At 45.8% G+C, this 25,940-nt stretch overlaps 1 protein-coding gene across 1 annotated transcript in view; it reads right to left on the bottom strand.

Moving 5' to 3' along the window:
- The window catches only part of LOC100492134 (complement C3), a 60,279-nt gene extending 42,715 nt beyond the window's left edge, over positions 1-17,564 (bottom strand). The window contains exons 1-15 of the mRNA XM_031899488.1: positions 17,459-17,564; positions 16,409-16,601; positions 16,034-16,196; positions 14,904-14,974; positions 12,905-12,999; positions 11,524-11,606; positions 10,787-10,874; positions 10,159-10,261; positions 8,862-8,979; positions 8,110-8,225; positions 5,691-5,837; positions 4,620-4,832; positions 3,858-4,061; positions 2,862-3,023; positions 2,104-2,233 (exon numbers count right to left, since the gene is read on the bottom strand). Of these exons, the coding sequence (XP_031755348.1) occupies positions 2,104-2,233; positions 2,862-3,023; positions 3,858-4,061; positions 4,620-4,832; positions 5,691-5,837; positions 8,110-8,225; positions 8,862-8,979; positions 10,159-10,261; positions 10,787-10,874; positions 11,524-11,606; positions 12,905-12,999; positions 14,904-14,974; positions 16,034-16,196; positions 16,409-16,601; positions 17,459-17,520 (1,948 nt within the window). The 5' untranslated portion in view covers positions 17,521-17,564. The remainder of the gene's footprint in view (positions 1-2,103; positions 2,234-2,861; positions 3,024-3,857; positions 4,062-4,619; positions 4,833-5,690; positions 5,838-8,109; positions 8,226-8,861; positions 8,980-10,158; positions 10,262-10,786; positions 10,875-11,523; positions 11,607-12,904; positions 13,000-14,903; positions 14,975-16,033; positions 16,197-16,408; positions 16,602-17,458) is intronic.
- Positions 17,565-25,940: the final 8,376 nt, after the last annotated feature.

Raw genomic sequence — 25,940 nt, 5'->3', positions numbered from 1 at the left:
GCTGCAAAGTGGAAGCTTTGAGAGGATTTTTGGAAATGTTATCAAAAATGCCAACATTAGGAAAGCTTTGCTGCTTGGTACTTTGGAGTAGAAAGACACAGGTACCCATTTTAGATTCGGGGGAATGTGTACTTTCCAAAAATATATGGCTTTCTGGGGTGAGTGTACTTTTTACTAGCTTTATCCCACATATAATGATGTAAATGTGTTGATTTTGCTGGAGCTGAAATAACAGAAATGACAGTACATATGGGTGTATGTTCCCATTGGGGCCCCTACATGCCGCATACTTAGGGAAACCTATACATATTGGGCATCAAACTGTTCAGGGGACCCCTGGGGTTCATATTTAGGGGGTTTTATCTGGTTACTTTATGACCTGTAGGAGATAAGATACTATAGACTGGAAGCTTTGAAGCAATTTTTAAAAAAAATCACAAATTTTGATAAAAACCAATAACTTTAGGAAAGCATTGCGACTTGGTAGTTTGGAGCAGACAGACAGTTGTGCCTATTCTGTATTCCCCAGAATCTGTTCTTTCTAAAATAATATAATTTTCTGGGATAAACCTTCTGTTAGTGGAAGTTTTGGCCTTGAAATCTAAAGTATGCAGCTTTCTGGGGCAGTGCTTTGGGAATTTGGTAGGGTACTGCTGGGAGTTTGTGACCTATACAAGTGAGAAATCCCCATAAAACTATATATATTTGGTATTGGCATGTTCAGGAGACATGGGACTTTCCAAATCAGTTGTATTTTCATGCATAAAATAATTTTTGTTTCTGGTGTATGTATTTAAATTATGGAAAATGTTATTTTTGCTCCCACACTATTTCCTGTTACAGTTAGAGCTGCATCACTTCCTGTCAGCTGATCTCTGAGGGAACACACAGCCCATCACTAAATGGCGCCTCAAGGGAAAGGATGTAAAAGGGCAATATTTACTGATATATATATTCCAGTTTGGGGAGATTATATATATATAATAGGGCACTTAACATAATATAAACTGTCAGTTAAGTATTCATTCTGGGGGTATAGTTTCCTTTAAATGCTATCTGATTAGCACAAATATTTGCACCAAATGGCAAGCAGTCCATCACCAACTTTGAGACCATCAAATTCAATGTGGAACTGACAAACTGCTAATTAATCCAAAGGTTGAAAAAGCCATTTAACGCCTCTCCAATTTTGGGGAAAAAATTCCTTCCCGAGTCCAAGAGCGGAATCGGCCCACTCCCTGGATCAGCTTTGTGATTCCAGTAACTGTATTTTGTCACTTTAACATGTTCTTGCAAACTCAATTACCTAAAGGGAAAGGCAATTTTTAGGGAGTTTGTGTACTGTATTGTGTATATAGTTGGCTGTTTATATAGGGGATAATGTACCCCCTACTGTAAATGATAAGGATATTAGCAGTCACTGAGGGGTTCTGTGACCATATAAAGGCACAAGGCTGCAGGCTGAGTTATACAGGGAACTCTGAGTATCACTCATGTATTATAAGGGATAATGTACCCCCTACTGTAAATGATAAGGATATTAGCAGTCACTGAGGGGTTCTGTGCCCATATAAAGGCACAAGGCTGCAGGCTGAGTTATACAGGGAACTCTGAGTATCACTCATGTATTATAAGGGATAATGTACCCCCTACTGTAAATGATAAGGATATTAGCAGTCACTGAGGGGTTCTGTGCCCATATAAAGGCACAAGGCTGCAGGCTGAGTTATACAGGGAACTCTGAGTATCACTCATGTATTATAAGGGATACTGTACCCCCTACTGTAAATGATAAGGATATTAGCAGTCACTGAGGGGTTCTGTGCCCATATAAAGGCACAAGGCTGCAGGCTGAGTTATACAGGGAACTCTGAGTATCACTCATGTACTATAAGGGATAATGTACCCCCTACTGTAAATGATAAGGATATTAGCAGTCACTGAGGGGTTCTGTGCCCATATAAAGGCACAAGGCTGCAGGCTGAGTTATACAGGGAACTCTGAGTATCACTCATGTACTATAAGGGATAATGTATCCCCTACTGTAAATGATAAGGATATTAAGAAAGAGTTCTATAACGCAGCCTGTTGGCTGATACTCACCTATTCTTTGATCAGTAGTAATACTGAAGGAGGTCTGTAGAGCAAGCCCAGCATCATAAAAGACCCCTGCGCTATTAGCACCACTCCCGGGAGTACAGCCGGTGTCTGACTTCTCCACTGAATCCCAAACCTGAGCAAAGTGATAAATGAAAGGAGTGTAAAAGCAAAGGGGGGAGTTTCACAAGGCAGCTGTATTGTACTAACTGATGTCTCTGTTCTTTTAAAAAGGTTTGAAAGCTACAAGATTAAAAAAAAATGTTTCATTCAATTTCTGCAGGAGTGTGCCAAGAAAGGGTTACACTATATTTATATGTGTGTTCATATTGCTGTAGGGACTAGTTATAAACTGAAACAGCCAAAGCTTTTTGCTTCCTATAGTGCTCATACATTCATTGCTCACTGGGTATTTGCTCTGTTACAGGAGAAGTCCCCTAAATCCCCCTGCAGTTTCCTATTAACCTTAATGGGAGGCTCTAACACTGGCGGGTTTTGGCCTTACATGGCACGTTATAGCACTTTCAGGCCACGGACCGGCTGCACTAGTGGTTTCAGGCAGATTCTATAGAAACCAATGGGGGGCAACAAGGATAATTTTGTATGGCAGTTACTATACACCCATAAATAAAACTTCCCAGGTTCCAATAGGCACATTAAGATGGCATTAGAAATCCCAGGCACAGAATAATAAGACTATATAACAACAATGAATAATTTCTCTTGGATGGATGAACATAACACATATGGGAAGGGTTTCTCACCTTACTCTGAGTGAGTTTATACTTCTTGTTCAGCAGAAAGACCCCTTTATCCACAATCACGAGTCCCACGTTGGCCTTGTGGTCGGCTGTGAGTTTTAGTTGCACGCTTGCCGACGGGTATTGGACTGCGTTGTCCTTGTCCTTGTAACCTGTCACCTCCAGCTGTGCAAGAACCATAAATATGTCAGGTTACTTATTGTAGAGGAAAAATACATCTGTCGCTCTTCTGTTGTCCCTACTGTTATCCGACCAATATGCTCTTTATTCATTATCCATTTTGCATTTGGTAGAAAACGGTTTATTGGGTTACTGAACCTTGCATTTTTAATCAGTCCTATCCACATCCATCACAGCCTTTATATAGTACCTTCCCCCATATGATTACTGTTAAGTAATACTGTTAAGTATAGTAGGGACTGATCTACGGTTTACAAAAGCAATAGATTGAGGTGGGCTCAACCTGACGGCCAATTTTGGTGAAATGTGCAGCAAACCAATAGATTATTATCAGAGGGAAATGGAAGGGAAGATCATATTTGTTTGATGGGAATCTTAATATACAGTAGATATGTCAAGAAGATATGTCTAAGCATGTTGGTCACCTACGCCTGATAAATGTGCAGTACAACCGAACCTGCTATACTGAGAAATGGTATTTAATCCCTGTACTACAGGGCTGATTAGCTAACAACTCTGGTGTTGCATGGATTCCTAAATGTTAAATTCAAGGTGAACTACTCCTTTAAAGTGATTAGGAGGAAATCCTTGGTATAAGTTTTCCATGTAACTCAACTGAAGATTTGGCCATTATTTTAGAAATGGAACTGTTAGATGTTGCCCCAGTTGATCCGGGCATGTTCTGGTTGGATTGCTGTGTGGCCAAACATGTAAAATACTGAGGCCATCAGCACAAAGGTATTTAGGAGACATGTGTCTGTAGGGTATGTTTACACCAGTTTCCCCTGTACTTTAATAGATTTCAACATGGAATCTCACCGTGCCCATGCAGGTATCTACCACATCCACCCAGACAGAGTCAGACACAATATCGCCCCCTTTGGTTGTTGTCACCATGTAATAGGCCACAATACGGAAAGATGGTAGGTAGTCCTCAGTGACGCTCAGAGACATGGCGACCACGGGCTTATTAGGCGACCGTTCCTGCCTGCCCACCTTTATGATGCGCCCCCTGCTCATGACCTGGAGGAGAAATGATGCGCAGTTAAAGTGAAAGTAGGTTCCTTGGTAAAATGAAAGTCTCTTATTGGCCGATTAGTATCAGTTACCCCATCACTTAGCTAGGTGTGTGAAGAGTCCTCATCCTCAGGCTTCAATATTGTCCTCCTGGTCCACTGCTATTTTGAAGGGGTAATAAAATAAGATGTATCTCCCATGCCTATCCTCATATATGTATATATCTTTTTTTGCAACAGTATGCTTCAGCAATGTTGCATAGTAACTCTAGAAAATATATTTAGAATAATCCACAGCTGTAACTGTTTTGACTTGGACAGCCCGGTTTTTGGTAGGGCTGTCCGGGTCAAAACTGCCTGCTCAGTTTTCCCAATTTGGAATTCTCCAAGTCTGATGCAGCGACTGGCCAATCATGTCATAGCCCCACCCATGATGGCAGTGGCCCGCCCCTATGACGTGTGAATTTATCAATAAATGCAATTGCTGACATACTGTGTATTGGTCTATGTGTATGTCTGAGGGCAATGGAGTTTTGCATGTTCACAGGGTTGTATGTCTGGTTACCAAATAGGTGAAATGCCGGATTTGTTCGGCAACCTCTGGGGAGTCAGTTTTGATGTAGAAATACACTGCGAGCGTGCCTCCGAGTTTTAGCTCCGATCCAGGGACGCTGATGTGCAGGTAATTATTAAACGAGTAGGCGGGACTGTAGGCTTTAGCAGACATAGTCGCAGTTGCTTGGTGCCGGGGTTGCACACCTTTCTTGTCTGTTTTGACCTGATAACAGAAAATATAAAACATAAGGCAGTATCCTGGGAGCCCTTCATATACTTCTATGTCTTCCAGTGGCTTTGCCTATTCTGCAAAATGTTGCTCAGCCCAATAGGCACAAGCTTTGTTTCATTGCTTGGCTGGTTCTGTATATACAAGGCAATGGGAGAGTCATAGCAGACACACAAGTGCAAGAGATCCTCTCACCAACACAAAAAGTCACTGTAGCTTTGTACATTTGAGCTTGGGTTTCCATACTTGTGATCCGCCCGATACTTAAATTCTGCTCCCATTCTAACCAAGATTAATATAGTTCCTGTGATAGCCAATCATTATCCGCAACAAGTGGTTTGTTGTGACCATTGGATGGGAATGTAAGATTGTTTAGATGAAGAGGATTTAGCAAAGTTGTGTCATGTGTTGCATCTTGGGGCCCCTCTGGGGGGGGGTTTGTAGGCAAGGGCTTTGCTGATTCTTTTTAATTTAGGAGCATCTGTAAGCTAATTTCCATGGCATATAATTTGCCATTGTTCTTCAGTTTCCCTCTCTACTGTACAGAGAAGAGAAAAAGGGAGAATTTCTCTGTAAGTGCTGACTGGTCAGTGAGGGAGTCAGTAGCGTAACTTGGTCGCAGCCCCCTGTAAGAAAATTTTTGGAGTGAGAATAGCCCCTCCTCCCCCAAGCCCCGGCCCACTGCTATTCTAAAGGTAGGAGAGGGGCCGGGGAGGGGGGACTACAATACAGCAGTACGGAGAAGGCACGGATGACAAAAAATCATGTGGCAAACGCCTTTCGCTTATTTTTCACCGTTTTGCTAATTTTTCGGCAAAACTAAACGGGACAGATTCGCTCATCACTACTGACAGAAATAGGCATCGCTGCCTTTCCTGCTTCAGGGTTTAGTGTCAGCCTAGCGGTGCCGTCAGCTTGAGTTTCCCCACGAAAGTTTCCCGGATCAACCACCACGGGGATCCGATTAGCAGGTGAGCCATCGGGATTGGTTACAAGAACCTGAAAGAAAAAGAAATGCATGATTTATATATATATATATAAATATAAGAGAGAGAAAGAGAGAGAAAGAGAGAGAAAGAGAAAGAGAAAGAGAAAGAGAAAGAGAAAGAGAAAGAGAGAAAGAGAGAGAGAAAGAGAGAGAGAGAAAGAGAAAGAGAAAGAGAAAGAGAAAGAGAAAGAGAAAGAGAAAGAGAAAGAGAAAGAGAAAGAGAAAGAGAAAGAGAAAGAGAAAGAGAAAGAGAAAGAGAGAGAGAGAGAGAGAGAGAGGATTCTACAGTGCAATTTTGCTGAATGGGCCATTAAATATGTAACCTCTATTTCAGCCCAATAGCTGCCTTCCCACACTAGTACCTGTAGAACATGGGTTACACTGTAATCTCTTACCCAGAATGGGCCTTCGCTAAGTGGAAGAGGAAGGTGAGGGTGTGTTGCTGCTATGCAGAAAAATTATACCAGAGGGCGCCAGAGGTTCTTGCAAATAACAAAATAATAAGTGTTTATTAAACCCCACAGGGTTACTCACAATACAGCTCTCAGGGGCCAGTGGTACAGGCAACACCACATACAGAGTGTAATACAGACTGACACTCCCCTGAGTACAGACTTGGGAATCTCACTGCCCCTCTGCCTCACCCCATAGTGGATCCCCTCAGGGAATTCTCTATCCTGATTCCCTATTTACTGGGATCCCTACACTACTGGCAATGTGGCCTTGGAGAGATACCTCCAAACTGCCAGTCCTATGTGGGAGCTCAGAACTGCTCTTTCTAGCTCAACCCTAACTGCCTTATACCCCTAGAGTGGTACTGGTATTGGGGCCCAACCCTAACTGCCTTACACCCCTAGAGTGGTACTGGTATGGGGGCCCAACCCTAACTGCCTTACACCCCTAGAGTGGTACTGGTAAGGGGGCCCAACCCTAACTGCCTTACACCCCTAGAGTGGTACTGGTACGGGGGCCCAACCCTAACTGCCTTACACTCCTAGAGTGGTACTGGTACGGGGGCCCAACCCTAACTGCCTTACACCCCTAGAGTGGTACTGGTAAGGGGGCCCAACCCTAACTGCCTTACACTCCTAGAGTGGTACTATAAAGGGAGCTACACCTGCCACTATCTAATGCCTCATTCACGGGGCCCTGTTCCCCGACTTTAACTGGGCCTGGGCCTATGCCCTGGGATCCCAGCAACACCCACCCTGTTCCTCAGGTGGAAGCAAGCAGGAAGCTGCCACTCCTTTCCCAGCACTATACCAAAGTGAGGCAGGAAGTGGTCACCATTAGTGATGAGCGAATCTGTTCCGGTTCGCTTCGCCGGAAAATTCGCGAATCTTTCAAAAGATCCGCGGAACGGCGAAAAAATCGCGAAACGGCGAAAATGTCGTGCGACAAAAAAAATTGTCGCCCGCGGCTATTGTTTCGTCGCGCGGCTATTGTTTCGTCGCCCGCGGCTATTGTTTCGCCCCCCGCGCCCATTATTTTGTCACCTGCGGCTATTATTTTGTCGTGCGGCGAATTTTTCCGTGGCGAAATTTTTCATCCGTTTCGCGAAACAATCCGCCAATGGTGAAACGCGGAAATTTGCCGCGAATCCATGCCTGGCGAAACTTTTCGTCCATCACTAGTCACCATTAGTGATGAGCGAATCTGTTCCGTTTTGCTTCGCTGAAAAATTCGCGAATCTTTCAAAAGATCCTCGGAACGGCGAAAATGACGTGCAACAAAAAAAATTTGTTTCGTCGCCCGCGGCTATTGTTTCGTCGCACGCGGCTATTGTTTCGTCGCACGCGGCTATTGTTTCGTCACCAGCGGCTATTATTTTGTTGTGCGACTATTGTTTTGTCGCCCGGCGAATTTTTCCGCGGCAAAATTTTGCATCCGTTTCGCGAAACAATCCGCCAATGGCGAAACGCGGAAATTCGCCACGAATCCATGCCTGCCGAAACTTTTCGCCCATCACTTTATATAACTATTTGGGCCTGGGATGGGTACAGTCTTACCGCCTGTATGGCAATTGCAGAATTGAAGTTAATGGCCAATGGGGGGATAAGTAGGGTTGTAAATGAAGGGCCCATAGAATTCTGCTGTAGCGGATCAGCCCCTACCTACTGTCATGGGGCTTTCTGTTATGGCCAATCAGTAGCGGTATAGTTACTCACCCTGGTTACTATGCAGATCCCAACATAAAGATATTATCAGATAATCTGGTTACTATATATTATGGAACAACCGCTCGTGAGTCTCTGGCTCTGGGAAGTTCAGACAGGAAATTACCGTTAAATCGTAAGTCAATCCAGGCTTGAAATACTGTGGGGATTTGCTGAAGAGGATTCTGTAAGGAGATGAGACGATATAGATTTCCTCCAACTGAGCTTCTACCATGTCGGTGCCTGCGAGAGACGTACAGTTGGTACAGACGGCTGGGGAGATCTGACCCACAGTTCTACTCACACATATCTGATAATCACAACCCAAAGAATCAGGTTTCCAGAGGAAATTTAAAGGGTTCTAATAATGTGATGCAGAACGTAAGCTCTGTGGGGCAGGGACTTTCCTACTTTGTCTCCACTTAATCTCTGTATACACCTGTACCCCCCAACTCCTACACCTGTACCCCCCAACTCCTACACCTGTACCCCCCAACTCCTACACCTGTACCCTCCCAACTCCTACACCTGTACCCCCCAACTCATACACCTGTACCCTCCCAACTCATACCCCTGTACCCTCCCAACTCATACCCCTGTACCCTCCCAACTCATACACCTGTACCCTCCCAACTCATACACCTGTACCCTCCCAACTCATACACCTGTACCCCCCAACTCATACACCTGTACCCCCCAACTCATACACCTGTACCCCCCAACTCATACACCTGTACCCTCCCAACTCATACACCTGTACCCCCCAACTCATACACCTGTACCCCCCAACTCATACACCTGTACCCCCCAACTCATACACCTGTACCCTCCCAACTCATATAACTGTATAAAATAATGTAAAAGTTTTCTGGTTCTCACCTGTTGCAGTGGCCACAGAGACTGTCATATATAACTTGTAGTTCAACATCTCAGCTGCATTAAGATACTTCTGAAGGTGTACCCCTTTCAGCTCAGCACGTCCTTCACCTTCATTAATCTGAGTAAAGGAGGTGCAACACAAATTAGAGAACAGCAGGAGTCATTTATGGATGCAGTGAAATGTGGTAAGGGCCCAATTTGGACTCACATTAACCCACAATACAGAGATGGTTCCTTGAATCCCAGTATAATAATGGGGACCCACTCAGTAGTTTCTCCTGCTACTTTCCGATGTACCGATATGGTTGCAAATTTTCCTCCATCGTGAAAAAAAAGTTTCCTCTTTATGCATTTGTGGGCCAGTGCTATCACTTCCGGTACATGGTGCCAATAGCGCAAGATTCACTTGGTGCAATATGATCTGTGGCTACAGAAGCAAGTGACTAATGGAACCCCAGCATTTATGCCAGGCCCAGACTGCTGGTGGTTTCTGGGTCCCCTTGGATTCATAGCTTGCACAGCTCATTAGAGCAAGGTGGGCAAGTGTACTGAGGCATATATGGATCCATGTACCAGTTAGAATAGCCCCAAGGTTGCTCAGTTTGGCGGCCATTTCAGAGCTTTCACCCCAAGCAGGGATGGCAAGAAGTCTGACATTAAGAATAATCTTATTATCTGTAGGTTTAGGACTCAGAGACCTAGGGGGAGTAGATAGCTCTACCTGTAGTATGACTAAGGCTGAGGGCAGGTATGTATTGTGCCCACACCTCCCACTGCCACTTCCTGTTCACTTGAATGGAAAACACACAGTAAAGGACTGGGATATGCCGGGCCCACCAGCTGCCATCTCAGAACCCCGACCACCCCAGCCTGACCCCACACACCCCTCCTGCCCTTGACACACGCCCTCCCACCAAACCTGCCCCCCGCGGCCACAGCAAATTTATCCCCCACCCCAGTCCTGGGCAAAATGCCACCCTGGGCTGGTGGGGTCCACCTGTTTTTTTCCCAGTGCCCGCCGGGCCAATCTGATGTTGAAAACTCATGATTTTTTAAACTTTTTTTGAAATGTGTTTCCCATTCAGATAGTTGAAGGGGCATGTCTACCAGAGGAGAATGTGCCAAGTGTGCCAGAGCCCTAAACACTTCCGTATGCCAGTCTGTCATGCTGAGTATTTACTTGCACCCCAGGGCCCCTCATTTGGTGTTATAGAGAAACGGAAGAGCAGTGAAGTCACAGTAAGAAGAGATCAATGACTAATTATAAAAAAAGGAATGACAAACATTTCTGTGCTACCTGTACTCTCGCTAGAGACTCTGGGATTCCTGTCCTTGTGCCGTCCTTCTGTACCCCAAAGAGCACGAACGCGTGTCCTTCCACAGGCCTCCCAAACAGGTAGCTGGGCACATAGAGCTGATATTAGCCCCCGGGGTGTCACTGACCCCTATACCCCCCACTCACCCTGCACAGATACTCACTGAGTGTCACTGACCCCTATACCCCCACTCACCCTGCAGAGATACTCACTGAGTGTCACTGATCCCTATACCCCCCACTCACCCTGCACAGATACTCACTGAGTGTCACTGACCCCTATACCCCCCACTCACCCTGCAGAGATACTCACTGAGTGTCACTGACCCCTATACCCCCACTCACCCTGCACAGATACTCACTGAGTGTCACTGATCCCTATACCCCCACTCACCCTGCACTGATACTCACTGAGTGCCACTGACCCCTATACCCCCACTCACCCTGCACAGATACTCACTGAGTGTCACTGATCCCTATACCCCCACTCACCCCCACAGATACTCACTGAGTGTCACTGATCCCTATACCCCCCACTCACCCCCACAGATACTCACTGAGTGTCACTGACCCCTATAGCAGAGAAATACATCTATTTACAAGTACTCACTGTGCCTCAATATCTACTGAAAATGTCTCAGAAGAAGTATAATAGAAACTATTTTCTGGCTTCAGAATGACTTCTATTGTGGGCAGTACTGCAAAGAGAAAAATAAAACTGCTTTAGCTTAAAAAAACAAAAAACGACAACTTCAGGTGCCCAGTGCTATAAAGTGGCAATTCTGATTGGGTGGGGTTGCCACCTTCTCTATAAAAAAATACTGGCCATCCTGTCTTTTTAACCATTTTCCCTATCAATAACATTGGCATCAGTAATTGTTTTTACAGACCAGGCCACTTTAATCCTGGCCAGCAGGGCTGTATCTGTATATAGGCACCCAAGGGCCTGCGGCAGCCTTAGGGGGGTAACCCTTGGGTGGGTATATAATCAATAATATAAAAAAAATAAATAAAATACTTCCTGGCCAAATCTGGCGGCGGAGCTAGGGGTGAGGGTTCCCATGACTATAGTGGGCACGTGTGACGTTACTTCCTGTGGAAGTGACATCACACACACTCATATGCGTGACGTGACGTTCGCAACCTAGGGGTGCAGCTAGAGCCGACACCGGACCTAAATACAGCCCTGCCAGCCAGTTGGCAACCCCATATTGGATTCTGCTTAGCACTTACACTACAGATACAATATAAATAACTTCGCAACTCATAGTTTTGTGGTTCCCTTCTGTCTGTACCATGTGATGTTTGAGGCAACGCCATGCTGTGTTGCAGAAAACATCTACTTACCATATTCCTTCACTTCAAAATTGGTGGTGTAATCCTGCTGAGGGGTGTCTTCATACTTTGCTAAGACAGTCCATATCCCGGGGCTGCCAATTTATTAGTACAGATACAAAGGAGATATGGTTATTTGCCAATAGAATATTGCATCCAATAGAATACTGAGTGTGTATGTGTGTGAACAAAACCACCCATCATGCTCTGACAGCATTTCCCTTGAACGCCCGTTTAATTGGAAACTTTGAGTTCTTGTCCAAATGTTGTCCCTTCAGGGAATGGTGCTGTGGTTGATGAAGTGGAATGAATCGGGGTGGTGGGACTGACCAAGGCTGACTTCATTAATGATTAATGTGAGGCTTAAGCCCCCTTGAGCAAAGAGGCCAGGCATATACTGCAAGAGATAGATCTGCATCCTGATGGTATTGGGACACAGCAGCCATTTGCTTCCTATCCCCCTCCCCTGTAAAGCTCAGGAACACCAGAGTCAAGTAAATATGGTAAGGGTCAGTGCTAGAGGCTCAGGGAAGGAGTGGAAAGAAGGAATTCTCTACAATTGCTACTGTGGTTATCCTTGCTTGCTCCTCAGGACTGAGGGATGATCTGCTAAATTCTACTTGGTGCTGGAATTGAAGACTATATTATATTTAAACACCATCTGTACCTCTTGGTCTTCATGCACCTTAGGCTCTCATCAGAGATGTGTGACCCATCTGTACTATTGGAGGAGTTAAACATACGTATGGAAGTGCAGACAGCAGCAGTGCAACATGTGAGCATAAAGGTGACTGACTTTGGTCACTTTGGGGACTTTATGGTCCTTGTCAGGGTCTAGGAGAAGTGCAATTGGTGGCTTATTCCTTAATTCTATGAAAACAGCTGAGAAACAAATGAAAAGAACCCAGTAGATACTGGAACAGCATAATCGGTTGGGTTATGTAATTATCACGAGCACCAAGTACAATATTAAATGTGGCCGGCCCCAGGACAAGGCTGTAAAATGAGTTCTGATTTCCATAAAATGTTTTGGGGCAATGGCTGCTAAAGACGTGATTTAGAGGTGAACCCACATTAGTGCTGTTACTGTTATTGCTGTCATCCTGGTTCCACAAATCGACAAATGCGCCCCTACTTATGTATAGTCATGCCCCGTGTTGTCCAAACTCCTATCACTTTTTGCCAAGTCCTCCTTCTTCTAGGCCCTCAATGCAGCACTCTCTTGGTGTTTAAATGTGAGACAGCACCCACATGTAAATGGCCATTTATGACTACACATTTGGTGTTGGCAGGGTGTTAGTGTGTGTGTGTGAGTGTATGTGTGTGTGTGTGTGCGTGTGTGCCAGTCAGTCTGTCTGGGTGTATTAAGCTTGTAACTTTCCGAGTCTCTTACCTCACAAGCTTGGGCAGAGCATATGTTTTAGAAAAAATCCCCGATTTACTGGTAGGGCGGAAGGTCTCTCTCATCACAATGATGCCATCTGGGTTCTACAGAGACAAGGCCTTTGTTAAACTCAGAGTTATGGCTGAACATACAGAGGGACCGTACATCTAGTTTTCCCACAAACATGCACATATGGCAAAGTCTGGCAAATTGTAAAAACTGAAACACTAAGTATAAATTGATAGAGTAAGGCGCCTTCATGGTGTAGAAGTTGAGTTCTGGGCAAGAAAGACACCTTTCTGGAGGATATAACATTATTCTGCAGGGCTCTTTTACATGGAAACAAAAATATAAACATAGCAGAAAAAAGATACGACTACTACTACCACCACTACTACTACTAATAATAATAATAATATATGAGGCAGGGGATCTCTTCTCTGCTTCCCCCTCAATTCCCCTTAAGTTTTGCTATGATTCTTAAACTAATGACAGTATATAACTCTAATTGACTCTAGCTGCCTGCTCATGACTCTAGCTGCCTGCTCATGACTCTAGCTGCCTGCTCATGACTCTAGCTGCCTGCTCATGACTCTAGCTGCCTGCTCATGACTCTAGCTGCCTGCTCATGACTCTAGCTGCCTGCTCATGACTCTAGCTGCCTGCTCATGACTCTAGCTGCCTGCTCATGACTCTAGCTGCCTGCTCATGACTCTAGCTGCCTGCTCATGACTCTAGCTGCCTGCTCATGACTCTAGCTGCCTGCTCATGACTCTAGCTCCCTGCTCATGACTCTAGCTCCCTGCTCATGACTCTAGCTCCCTGCTCATGACTCTAGCTCCCTGCTCATGACTCTAGCTCCCTGCTCATGACTCTAGCTCCCTGCTCATGACTCTAGCTCCCTGATCATGACTCTAGCTGCCTGCTCATGACTCTAGCTGCCTGCTCATGACTCTAGCTGCCTGCTCATTGACTCTAGCTGCCTGCTCATTGACTCTAGCTGCCTGCTCATTGACTCTAGCTGCCTACTCATTGACTCTAGCTGCCTACTCATTGACTCTAGCTGCCTACTCATTGACTCTAGCTGCCTACTCATTGACTCTAGCTGCCTACTCATTGACTCTAGCTGCCTACTCATTGACTCTAGATGCCTACACATTGACTCTAGCTCCTTGTTCATGACTCTAGCTGCCTACACATTGACTCTAGCTCCCTGTTCATGATTCTAGCTGCCTACTCATTGACTCTAGCTGCCTACTCATTGACTCTAGCTGCCTACTCATTGACTCTAGCTGCCTACTCATTGACTCTAGCTGCCTACTCATTGACTCTAGCTGCCTACTCATTGACTCTAGCTGCCTACACATTGACTCTAGCTCCCTGTTCATGATTCTAGCTGCCTACTCATTGACTCTAGCTCCCTGCTAATGACTCTAGCTGCCTACTCATTGACTCTAGCTCCCTGCTCATGACTCTAGCTGCCTACTCATTGACTCTAGCTCCCTGCTCATGACTCTAGCTGCCTACGCATTGACTCTAGCTGCCTACTCATGACTCCATCTCACCAAAACTTCAATGAACACAATTTTTTTGTTGGTCAAATGTGGAATAAGTCCCACAGAGGAGCTGACTTTTTCTATTATACATTTATTCTGTCATTCCTACTACCATATTTTAGTCAATGACTAAGAAATACTGTAAAATACTGTATTACTCATAATATCCTCCGTCAGGTTCCATTGCTGTTTTTGTACTGAATTTGGCAAGAGATAAGAAACAAGATCCGGAGTTGGACTGGGGTGTGCGAGGCCCACCAGGGCTTCTATCCCAGGGGCCCTTGCCGACTGCTTACACACTACCGGCCCCTTCCGTGCACGCACCTCACACTTACTTTTACTGCATTCGGGGAGGGCAGGAGGGGATTGGGCCTGGGTCGACAGGGCCCAGCAGGTTTTTTTCCTGGTGTCCAGCCACCCCAGTCTGACCCTAACAAGAACAGAAGACCTACCACAAATTTGATGACCATTGGTTTTGTAATTGGATTCATCTTGTAGTTCATGGAGAAAACCCAACACATAACTGTGGAGAAATAGATTGAGTATGTTGGTGAGAATACAAAGGGCGTTGCTGTTTGACTGAAGAGCAAGAATGTGACCAAGAGAAGAGGAAATTTTATTGTATTGAAAAGATCCATGCATCGGCCTTTGTCCTCCACAGCTACATAAGTGCCTGTGGCTATGGTAGGCCCCACCCCCTGTTCTTCCCAACAATACCCTCCCACACTACCAATGAGAGGCAGCATCAACCACTCATATAATTGTCTACATTGAACCCTGTGCTGCCTGCTGGGCTTTCTTGTAATCCTCCAATGAACCAAATCAGATAATGTTTAACTAAAATATATATTTAAAGAAAACCATAACCCCAAGAATGAATACTTAACAGATTCTTTGGGGCCCATTTACTAACCAACAGATTTTTTTTTATCGATTCGGATTTTTAGTGTTTTCCGAGATTTACTATTTGTCAAAACGGCTAAAAATCCAAATCCTTTCCTGGAAGATCTTTTGTCTTGAAACTTTAGAGGCTTTGGATTTTTGGTGCAAAAATGTAATAATGTAGAGGTTTTGGTGAAACAATTAGAAACTTTTGCGCTTTCGCGGTAACACTTGTAAAAAGTAGCAGTTGCTGCGACTTTTTCCCGGTCCGACTTTTCATATGGGATATGGGATAATGAGTTTAGTCGAATTTTAAAATGAAAAAAACATGAGAAACTATAGCATTTTAGTAAAAGTGCCCCTTTATATCATATTAAGTGGCCTATTAAAGGATGTCCGCAAACTGGAATATATATATCAGTAAATATTGCCCTTTTACATCCTTTCCCTTGAGCCGCCATTTTGTGATGGGCTGTGTGCTCCCTCAGAGATCAGCTGACAGGAAGTGATGCAGCTCTAACTGTAACAGGAAGTAGTGTGGGAGTGAAAGACAACTCTGTCCATTAATTGGCATTAATTTTTCTCTGAAATTTTAACTGTATTTTACGCATTAACTCCCACAAGTGCAACAGGTAAATTAGTTAGTGGTGCCAATAAATAATGGCTTCCTATATCTCTCAGCAGCCATAATCAGCCTTACCTTTAGATCCTGGGGTGTAGATAGTCTTGTCTGTCTGAATGAAGATATAGCCGCTGCTGTATTGCAACATCACAGCTTTCTCCAGTGTACATGAACCGGAGCTCACACTGACATACACAAACTGATTGTTTCTTGTCTCTTTGGGGAGTTGGTCAGAGGGAATCTGGAGGAAGACAGGCTATTAATACAATACAGGCACAACTCAGATAGTAAAGGTGTGGAACATCTCCCATATTACACAGGGTACGACACAAACTGCTCTCACCCTACCAAACACAACAGAAACGCAATAACAGCTCTCAGAGCCCCACATATATTCACTGGCTGCATCATGGGCAGCCATTTTAGGTAGAGTCACGTGTCATTCCATCTCACCTTTACTGTGGCACTTCCAAGAAACCCATTGTTATTATTCAAGGAGACTTTGGCTGATGCAAGACTGAGTTTCTTCTGAGGGAAGTCCTGGATAAGGATGTTGGCCTCAAATGCAGAGTTGTGTCCTTGAGCATCTACCACAATGGTCTCTTCCGTCTCTACACGTAGCAAGCTTGGTGTTATCAGAGTGCATCTGTGGGGTAGATATATGGTTTGAGTGCTCTACTATAATATCCCCCAGATGTGTTCCCTTTTGTATTAAAAACCTCTGAGGGAGCAAGTGATGGGTTTGGCCTACAGAAAGGGTAAAGGTATTAGAGTTCATTTATGCCCATTAAACAGTGCGCATAGTAGAACACCTACGGGTCATTATGTGAGAAGCCAATAGTGCAATGAAGAGTGGTGGGATCTCAGCTCTTGTGTTACCCAACAGTGGGCGAAACAATCACATTAGCTTCAATTCACATTTAAATGATTTTTAAATAGACAGTATAGCAATCTAAATTGTGGAAAGACCCATTATCCAAAAAAACCCCAGATCCTGAGCATTCTGGATAACAGGTCCCATACCTGTACTTTCCCAAAACTGCCAGATCTCTACCAGAGAATCTTCTAGAAGAGCTTACATGTAGTGTATTCCCTGAACATAATTTAGGTGTGAGAATGACTGATTTATAGTGCACCTATTACCCTCTAGCTGAGAACTGGTAATCTAGTTATCTGCCTTGCAAGGACCAGACATGGAGTTTGGTTCATGTTTTGTCCCTTGCAAGGCAGATAATTAATTGGTTACTCAGTGGGAAATGCACACAGCAAAATGAGAAAGGAACGTGTTGGACAAAACAGCTTCCAATTCCATAATCCCATGATTCCAAAATACAGACAGTAAAGCTAAAAATACAGACAGACAGAGAGTCGGTGCAGCAGATCTATACAGGCTAATACCTCAGACATTGGGAATATTTGGCAGAATTGTGACAATGGAACAATACAAACACCCTAAGACAGAGAATGGACATTGGGATATGGATTTTGGGGACTTATACTCACTGTTGGGCGTAGGATCCGGCCACTAGCAAAAGCAGAGACAGGCAGAGAGTTCTACAGCCCATGGTGCAGACTGGACACTATGCAGACTCAGTTGGATGGGGCAGTTTATATGAAATGTTTATGTGTGAGGGTCATACCCTTCAGCTCACTGCCCTATCGGTAACTGGGTGGAGCCAAAGAGATTTCCAAACTGGTAAATTTCTATGGAAAGCAGCAATTGTGTAACAGCAGAGGAGATAATGTCGGATATACAGTATTTATGTGAAGCAGAAGACCTTTTAGTGACCCTTTTTGGGTTCAGAACACAAATTATTATTTCAAATGCTGTAAACAGTCCTTGGTGGCAATGGGGCTCCCTAAAACATTGTTGGCCAGAGGGTAAGGGTTTCATTGGTGCCATTGGTGTTCAGTGGAACTTACCTTTATAGTTCATCAACGGCTTCTCCATTGACTTCTTCGGCTCCTCGGTGGCTTCAGGCATCTCCAGCAGCTTCTTCGGGCTCCTCTGGTGGCTTTGGGCCCCTCCGGCGAGATCCTTCCTCAAAGTTGCCTTCTCTATTTTTTTAACATTTTAATCTTGAACCAACAAATGTATTTTTAGCTGCAATATTGGTGTGTAGGTGCATTGTGCCTGAGTCTGAGCTTTCAGAAGGAGCCAGCGCTACACATAAGAACTGCTTTCAGCTAACCTATTGTTTCTCCTACATGTAACTGGAGGAGTCCCCAGCCGGACTTGGACTTACTATTGAGTGCTATTTCGATACCTACTGGGAGCTGCTATCTTGCTCCCTTCCCATTGTTCTGCTGATCAGCTGTTGGGGGGGGGGGGCGGAGGGGATATCACTCCAACTTGCAGCTCAGCAGTAAAGTGTGACTGAATTTTATCCGAGCACAGGTCACATGGCTGTGGCACCCTGGGAAATAAAGAATATGGCTAGCTAGTTTTTGATTAAGGAAATATGCCCCAACGTGCTGTATGCAAATCTGGAGACAGGAGATTGATTGACAGCACAGGTAGCCAATGGAGAAACGGGAAAAGAGCTTCAGAACCTGAACCAATGGGTAATTACTTTAGGTATTTTGCGAAGCAAGCTGAATGCCCTTTTCCTATTGTGTCCGGCAGTGCTTGTCCGCCCCACGTTGGGTGCCAAATGTAACCCCTATTTATCCGTAACAGTCAAAGTGTCCAACTAGTAATAGAGCATGGGGTACGTGCAACTCTGTTTCAACAGGATAGGCCTTCGTAATAAGGAAGGTGCTTATGGAGGGTGTTGTATTACTACACCTCCCACTGACGGTGTATGTGAAAAGTGCAATAATTTAATAGGTGGACGCCAGGAGCTCTTGCAAACAGAGGCAACTGTTTATTTGTCCAAGACATGCAGGGCAAATCAATACTCACTCTCAGATGAGGTAATACAGGATTCAGGAATACAACTGATGATATAGCAACGAAGAATGGTGTCCACCAGTTTATCCCTCTCATATAGAGTATGGGCAGGTTAAAGACGACCAACAGAGTGACAGGGGGGTAAGTCCACCGGTTTATCCCTCTCTTGTAGAGTTTGAACAGGGTTAAGACTGGCCTAGTCCCTGGCACTTATGTGTCCCTAATCCAAGGCAAGCAAGCCTGTAGGAGACTACTCCTTGACTCTCCTCTCCTGGGTGGAGCAAGAAAGCTGCTCTTTCTAAATAGAAACTGACTCACTTTCCTAGAAAGTGCTATGAATTGATATAACCTGTTCTAGCTTTCCCTTGTCCCCTTAGGGCCTAACCTTCTGGGCTGGTGTGGATCCCAGGCTTCAAGGAGCATCCACACAGATCAAATGCTGTAGGCCAAGAAGAAAGATCCACCCTAACACTATATTAAAGTATGGTAGGGTACCTAATAGATACATTCATCCTGCCTAGTGACAAGGAGAAAAAGGAAAGGTAGAGTTTAAAGCCATAGGGAAACATTAACCCTATGGGTCCCTCACAAGTTTTGAACCGCCCTTCATTCATCTGTGAAAGAATTATATTATGTCATATTAAGACACACCCTTAAATCCATATGCCTCCTCCCCTGTGGAATGCACAGCTACCCCCAGCATATAATTACACACCTTAGGGACCATTTAATGGCTATTTCCAACTGCTAACAAACTCCCAGAACAAACCCCTGCCAGGATCACCTCCCACAGGCAACATAAAGCAGGCAGAATATGGCACACACAGGCAGCATAGGGCAGGCAGAGTATGGCACACACAGGCAGGGTAGGGCAGGCAGAGTATAGCACACACAGGCAGCGTAGGGCAGGCAGAGTATGGCACACACAGGCAGCGTAGGGCAGGCAGAGTATGGCACACACAGGCAGCGTAGGGCAGGCAGAGTATGGCACACACAGGCAGGGTATGGAAGGCAGAATATGGCACACACAGGCAGGGTAGGGCAGGCAGAGTATGGCAGGTTTTTGCTGTATTACCAACATTAATATGGCTATGGTCATGTGATAACATGGGTGTGGTTTCAAGTGGAGACAGGAGATTGATTGACAGCACAGGTAGCCAATGGAGAAACGGGAAAAGAGCTTCAGAACCTGAACCAATGGGTAATTACTTTAGGTATTTTGCGAAGCAAGCTGAATGCCCTTTTCCTATTGTGTCCGGCAGTGCTTGTCCGCCCCACGTTGGGTGCCAAATGTAACCCCTATTTAGCCGTAACAGTCAAAGTGTCCAACTAGTAATAGAGCATGGGGTACGTGCAACTCTGTTTCAACAGGATAGGCCTTCGTAATAAGGAAGGTGCTTATGGAGGGTGTTGTATTACTACACCTCCCACTGACGGTGTATGTGAAAAGTGCAATAATTTAATAGGTGGAGGCCAGGAGCTCTTGCAAACAGAGGCAACTGTTTATTTGTCCAAGAGATGCAGGGCAAATCAATACTCACTCTCAGATGAGGTAATACAGGATTCAGGAATACAACTGATGATATAGCAACGTAGAATGGTGTCCACCAGTTTATCCCTCTCATATAGAGTATGGGCAGGGTAAAGATGACCAACAGAGTGACAGGGGGGTAAGTCCACCGGTTTATCCCTCTCTTGTAGAGTTTGAACAGGGTTAAGACTGGCCTAGTCCCTGGCACTTATGTGTCCCTAATCCAAGGCAAGCAAGCCTGTAGGAGACTACTCCTTGACTCTCCTCTCCTGGGTGGAGCAAGAAAGCTGCTCTTTCTAAATAGAAACTGACTCACTTTCCTAGAAAGTGCTATGAATTGATATAACCTGTTCTAGCTTTCCCTTGTCCCCTTAGGGCCTAACCTTCTGGGCTGGTGTGGATCCCAGGCTTCAAGGAGCATCCACACAGATCAAATGCTGTAGGCCAAGAAGAAAGATCCACCCTAACACTATATTAAAGTATGGTAGGGTACCTAATAGATACATTCATCCTGCCTAGTGACAAGGAGAAAAAGGAAAGGTAGAGTTTAAAGCCATAGGGAAACATTAACCCTATGGGTCCCTCACAAGTTTTGAACCGCCCTTCATTCATCTGTGAAAGAATTATATTATGTCATATTAAGACACACCCTTAAATCCATATGCCTCCTCCCCTGTGGAATGCACAGCTACCCCCAGCATATAATTACACACCTTAGGGACCATTTAATGGCTATTTCCAACTGCTAACAAACTCCCAGAACAAACCCCTGCCAGGATCACCTCCCACAGGCAACATAAAGCAGGCAGAATATGGCACACACAGGCAGCATAGGGCAGGCAGAGTATGGCACACACAGGCAGGGTAGGGCAGGCAGAGTATAGCACACACAGGCAGCGTAGGGCAGGCAGAGTATGGCACACACAGGCAGGGTATGGAAGGCAGAATATGGCACACACAGGCAGTGTAGGGCAGGCAGAGTATGGCACACACAGGCAGCGTAGGGCAGGCAGAGTATGGCACACACAGGCAGCGTAGGGCAGGCAGAGTATGGCACACACAGGCAGGGTAGGGCAGGCAAAGTATGGCACACACAGGCAGCATAGGGCAGGCAGAGTATGGCACACACAGGCAGGGTAGGGCAGGTAGAGTATGGCACACACAGGCAGGGAAGGGACGGCAGAGTATGGCACACACAGGCAGCATAGGGCAAGCAGAGTATGGCACACACAGGCAGCGTAGGGCAGGCAGAGTATGGCACACACAGGCAGCATAGGGAGGCAGAGTATGGCACACACAGGCACCATAGGGCAGGCAGAGTATGACACACACAGGTAGCATAGGGCAGGCAGTACATACAGTGACACAATGCCGGCTCTGCTCCTACTCTGTGGGTGATTACAGTCTGAGCCTGAGGTGTGAACAATGAAAAGGGTGAACAACACAGGGGCTTAACGGTGTGAACAGTACAGGCGAGTACATATATAAACAATACAGGAATTTACATCTTGAATCTGAGGTGTGAGGGGTCAGTTATTTCAGTACTGATACCATTTAAAGCTTACACAAATGTACCAGTCACAGCAGCCAGACAGGTGGGGGGGGGGGTGGGTGGGTTGGGGGCCACCAGTTGGACAGCACTGATCTAGAGTATTGCTTGGGGAATTCTCTCTAAGGGCACAGGAGTGCAGGAAATCCTTTTACGGGAAAGATCTCTGTATTTGCACAACTACTTTATTTTCTTCCATTGTTTGCCTTCTACAACCTTCAAGCCAAGCACTTTGGAACTGATCCTGTTGCAGCAACATCTATCATCATAGAAACTGGCTCATATAGACAGGTGGAACACCCTGGCAGTGTTTGCAGTCTATGGAAAACATTGTGTATGCCTAAATTTGTTTGCAGTGGGCAAATACAGATTGGTCAGACTGAACTAATACACTCTGTATGCACAGAAGCACCTCTTTTGCACTAGGTGGTGTGTGATATAAACTGTGTGCCCTAGCTACATCTGAGAGAGGCAACTGCACAGTTGTCTGTGTTATAACCGTGCCATGGATCTCAATTATTTCTGTAATCAGATTGGTTAGAAAATGTCAGTTGTGCCCATTTGTTTGCACAACAGAATCTGTATGTATTCAGCCATCTTGCAATGATGTCCTGTCCAAATAATCCGACTGCGGTCTTTGCATGTGTGGCCCTCCCAGCAACAGAGCTTGTTCTGCATATCTGATATATTTGACCATAAATGTCTTTTTACACAGAACTAGCACATCTTTGCTATAATGATCCATTTCACATTGCCCCTCCCCTTCTCTACGTCACCCCTCCCCCGTTTCCCCTGCCCTGGTTAAAAAGTACAAGACATGTAAAACCCCTCACAAAAAACTAATAATCAGTGATCAGCCTCTTTGACATGTTTAAATACCTGCCACTCCTGTTGCTCAGAGGTTAATAGTAAAGGTGGTGTAGCCCACTTTTGCAGATTTCTGTGGCACTACCTATTGGAGCACTATACTTGGCGCTACAGGAGTCCTGAGCCCCCGCTTACTATGGGGGTTAACAGGGATTTCTCCCTTAAAGGCGTGCCTCCACCCAGGGATGATCTTGTGGAACAATAACCCACACCCTTTTTCTGTTGGATCACTTACGGTACTCACGCCACGTGCTCCCATCTAGGTGATCTCCCCGGTACTCGCGCCAGGAGGCACCCCCTCTTGGAGCCCTCCCCGGTACTCACGCTAGAAGCATCACCACAGGGACCCACACCGGTACTCACGCCTAAGCACCCTCAGATCCGGGCTCCTGGACTAGCGGGGAATTGTCCACCTACCTAGCCACTTGTGGCCCTGCACTCCAGCAGATGTAATGCCGGGAGGTCTTAACCTCACTACCACTCCTGGAGGGGCAATATCCGCCCATTCTAGCTAAGTGACCTACATATCACTCCTGAAATGATCTATTACATAAACTGCTATCTAAACTGTACCTGGGGTACTCCTGCCTGGAGCAATCCCCAAAATGTCTGCCTGCCAGCACATGGCTGCAACCCCTTATATGGGCCTATGCACCACCCTGTGGCCATAACCCGAACTAAAGGTATACACCCTGTTAACTATTTAGAACCCAGTCATCCCAGTGTCCCTGTTTACTATCACCACCCTGTGGCCTGTCCTAGGGGTTTCTGTCCTAAGGGCCCATTTTTGTTAAACCCCTACAGTGGCCATACACAGGCAGATTTTAGCTGCTGATTTGGATCCTTTAGACTGATTTGGCAGCTTATCTGCCTGTGTATGGGCACCAATGACGGGCCTATCCGACTGACATCTGGCTTCAATTGTCCAGATCTCGATTGGGCAGGTTAGATTTTCTGTCAGATCAGGGGCCGCACCGGCTCCACCTATGCCCGTTGTTGGGCCAAACGATGAATTAGCCTGATATTGTGTAAATGTCACTGAAGATGTGTGAGAGGGAAAATGGCTGCTGGGTGAAAGCTGCTTTTTGTTTTAGGAAAATGTGATGTCGCTGTTGAACGGAGGGGATATATCCAATACAAAGGGTGTATCCCAGCAAGTAGCCGTTTAGCTGCGGTGAGTATTGCGCTAATTTCTGGATGTGATTTTTGAACTTTAGAGATGGGAGACCCAGTAAGAATGTTAATGGGCCTAACTGTAATGGTTGTAAAAGAGATAACACTGCTGTCCAATAGTCTCTTATGACAGGGCAGCTCCACAATATGTGGTGTATTGTGCCTTCCTCTCCATATTGTCTCCAGCATGTGGAGGGGGAGGATATATAGTGTGAAGCCTTATGGGCACAGGCGGATAATAAGGCTAAGGTAGGCTCAGCCTCCCCAAACCTGCTTGGCACATTAGAAAATAAACCTCACTCTGTACTTGACTCTCTCTGCGCTGTTACCTTTACATCTGTGTAGGTTCATGCATCCCTGCAAGCTCTGGCAATCAGCTGCACTCTGATTGGATCTTTCTTCTTGTGGCTTCTACAATCAGAGTGCAGCTCTCCTGACAGACAGTGAAACTGACCAATCAAGCCACAGATGCAGGCAGGGCTGGGGAGAGGAAGACACTGCAGAAATGAAGACTGATATGAAGGTTTTGCAGGCTGCAAACTTTACCTCAGAACAGGGTTGCCAGGTTGGTGGTTTTCCCGCCAAATTGGGCTGCTAATCTAAAGCCCTGGTGGGTTTTCAAAGTACCTGGAAAGTACCACCTGGAAACTAGCCAAAGTTTTTTTTTCTCCTAGTGTTTTTATAAATATATACAACTGTAATTGTAACAATTAGCCTAGAGCTAGGATTAATATAAAACTACAACACCCAGCATGCAATGGGACAGTATAGACAGAGCCTCCATTTTGTATTCCTTTTTGCTCTTTCAGGCTCAACCTGTATGTTCTGCTCCCTGCTCTATAGGGTATGTCAGTGCTGTCCAACTGGCGGCCCGCGACCCCCCTCTGTGTGGCCCCCACCTGTCTGGCTGCTTTGATGGCTTACCTTTGTGTAAGCTTTAAATGGTATCAGTACTGAGATTAACTGCCCCCCCTGCATGGTTCTCACCTCAGATTCAGGCTGTAATCCCCCTGTATTGTTTTAAAATGTAATCCCCTGTGTTGTTCACACCTTTTAATCCCTACATTGTTCACCCCCTGCAGTGTTCACCCCTCAGGCTCAGACTGTTATCACCCACATTGTTCCCCTGTTCACACCTCAGACAAATAATCCCTACACACTATAAAAAGAACATATACTGTGGTTAAAAGTTTTTTAATATATAGCTATTGTGCAGACTGTAGGAACAGTGCCAGCATTGTGTCACTGTATGCTGCCTGTGTATGCCATACAGCATAGGGCAGGCAGAGTATGGCACACACAGGCAGGGTAGGGCAGGCAGAGTATGGCACACACAGGCAGCATAGGGCAGGCAGAGTATGGCACACACAGACAGGGTAGGGCAGGCAGAGTATGGCACACACAGGCAGCATAGGGCAGGCAGAGTATGGCACACACAGACAGCATAGGGCAGGCAGAGTATGGCACATACAGGCAGCATAGGGCAGGCAGAGTATGGCACACGCAGGCAGCATAGGGAAGGCAGAGTATGACACACGCAGGCAGGGTAGGGCAGGCAGAGTATGGCACATGCAGGCAGAGTATGGTACACACAGACAGGGTAGGGAAGGCAGAGTATGGCACACACAGGCAGGGTAGGGCAGGCAGAGTATGGCACACACAGGCAGGGTAGGGCAGGCAAAGTATGGCACACACAAGCAGGGTAGGGCAGGTAGAGTATGGTACACACAGGCAGGGTAGGGCAGGCAGAGTATGGCACAAACAGGCAGGTAGGGCAGGCAGAGTATGGCACACACAGGCAGGGTAGGGCAGGCAGAGTATGGCACACACAGGCAGGGTAGGGCAGGCAGAGTATGGTACACACAGGCAGGGTAGGGCAGGCAGAGTATGGCACACAAAGGCAGGGTAGGGCAGGCAGAGTATGGCACACACAGGCAGGGTAGGGCAGGCAGAGTATGGCACACATAGGCAG

Source organism: Xenopus tropicalis, chromosome 3, assembly GCF_000004195.4.
Source record: "Xenopus tropicalis strain Nigerian chromosome 3, UCB_Xtro_10.0, whole genome shotgun sequence".
Taxonomy (NCBI): domain Eukaryota; kingdom Metazoa; phylum Chordata; class Amphibia; order Anura; family Pipidae; genus Xenopus; species Xenopus tropicalis.
The sequence above is the reverse complement of the archived record's forward strand: the minus strand, read 5'-3'. Positions and strand labels throughout refer to the sequence as shown.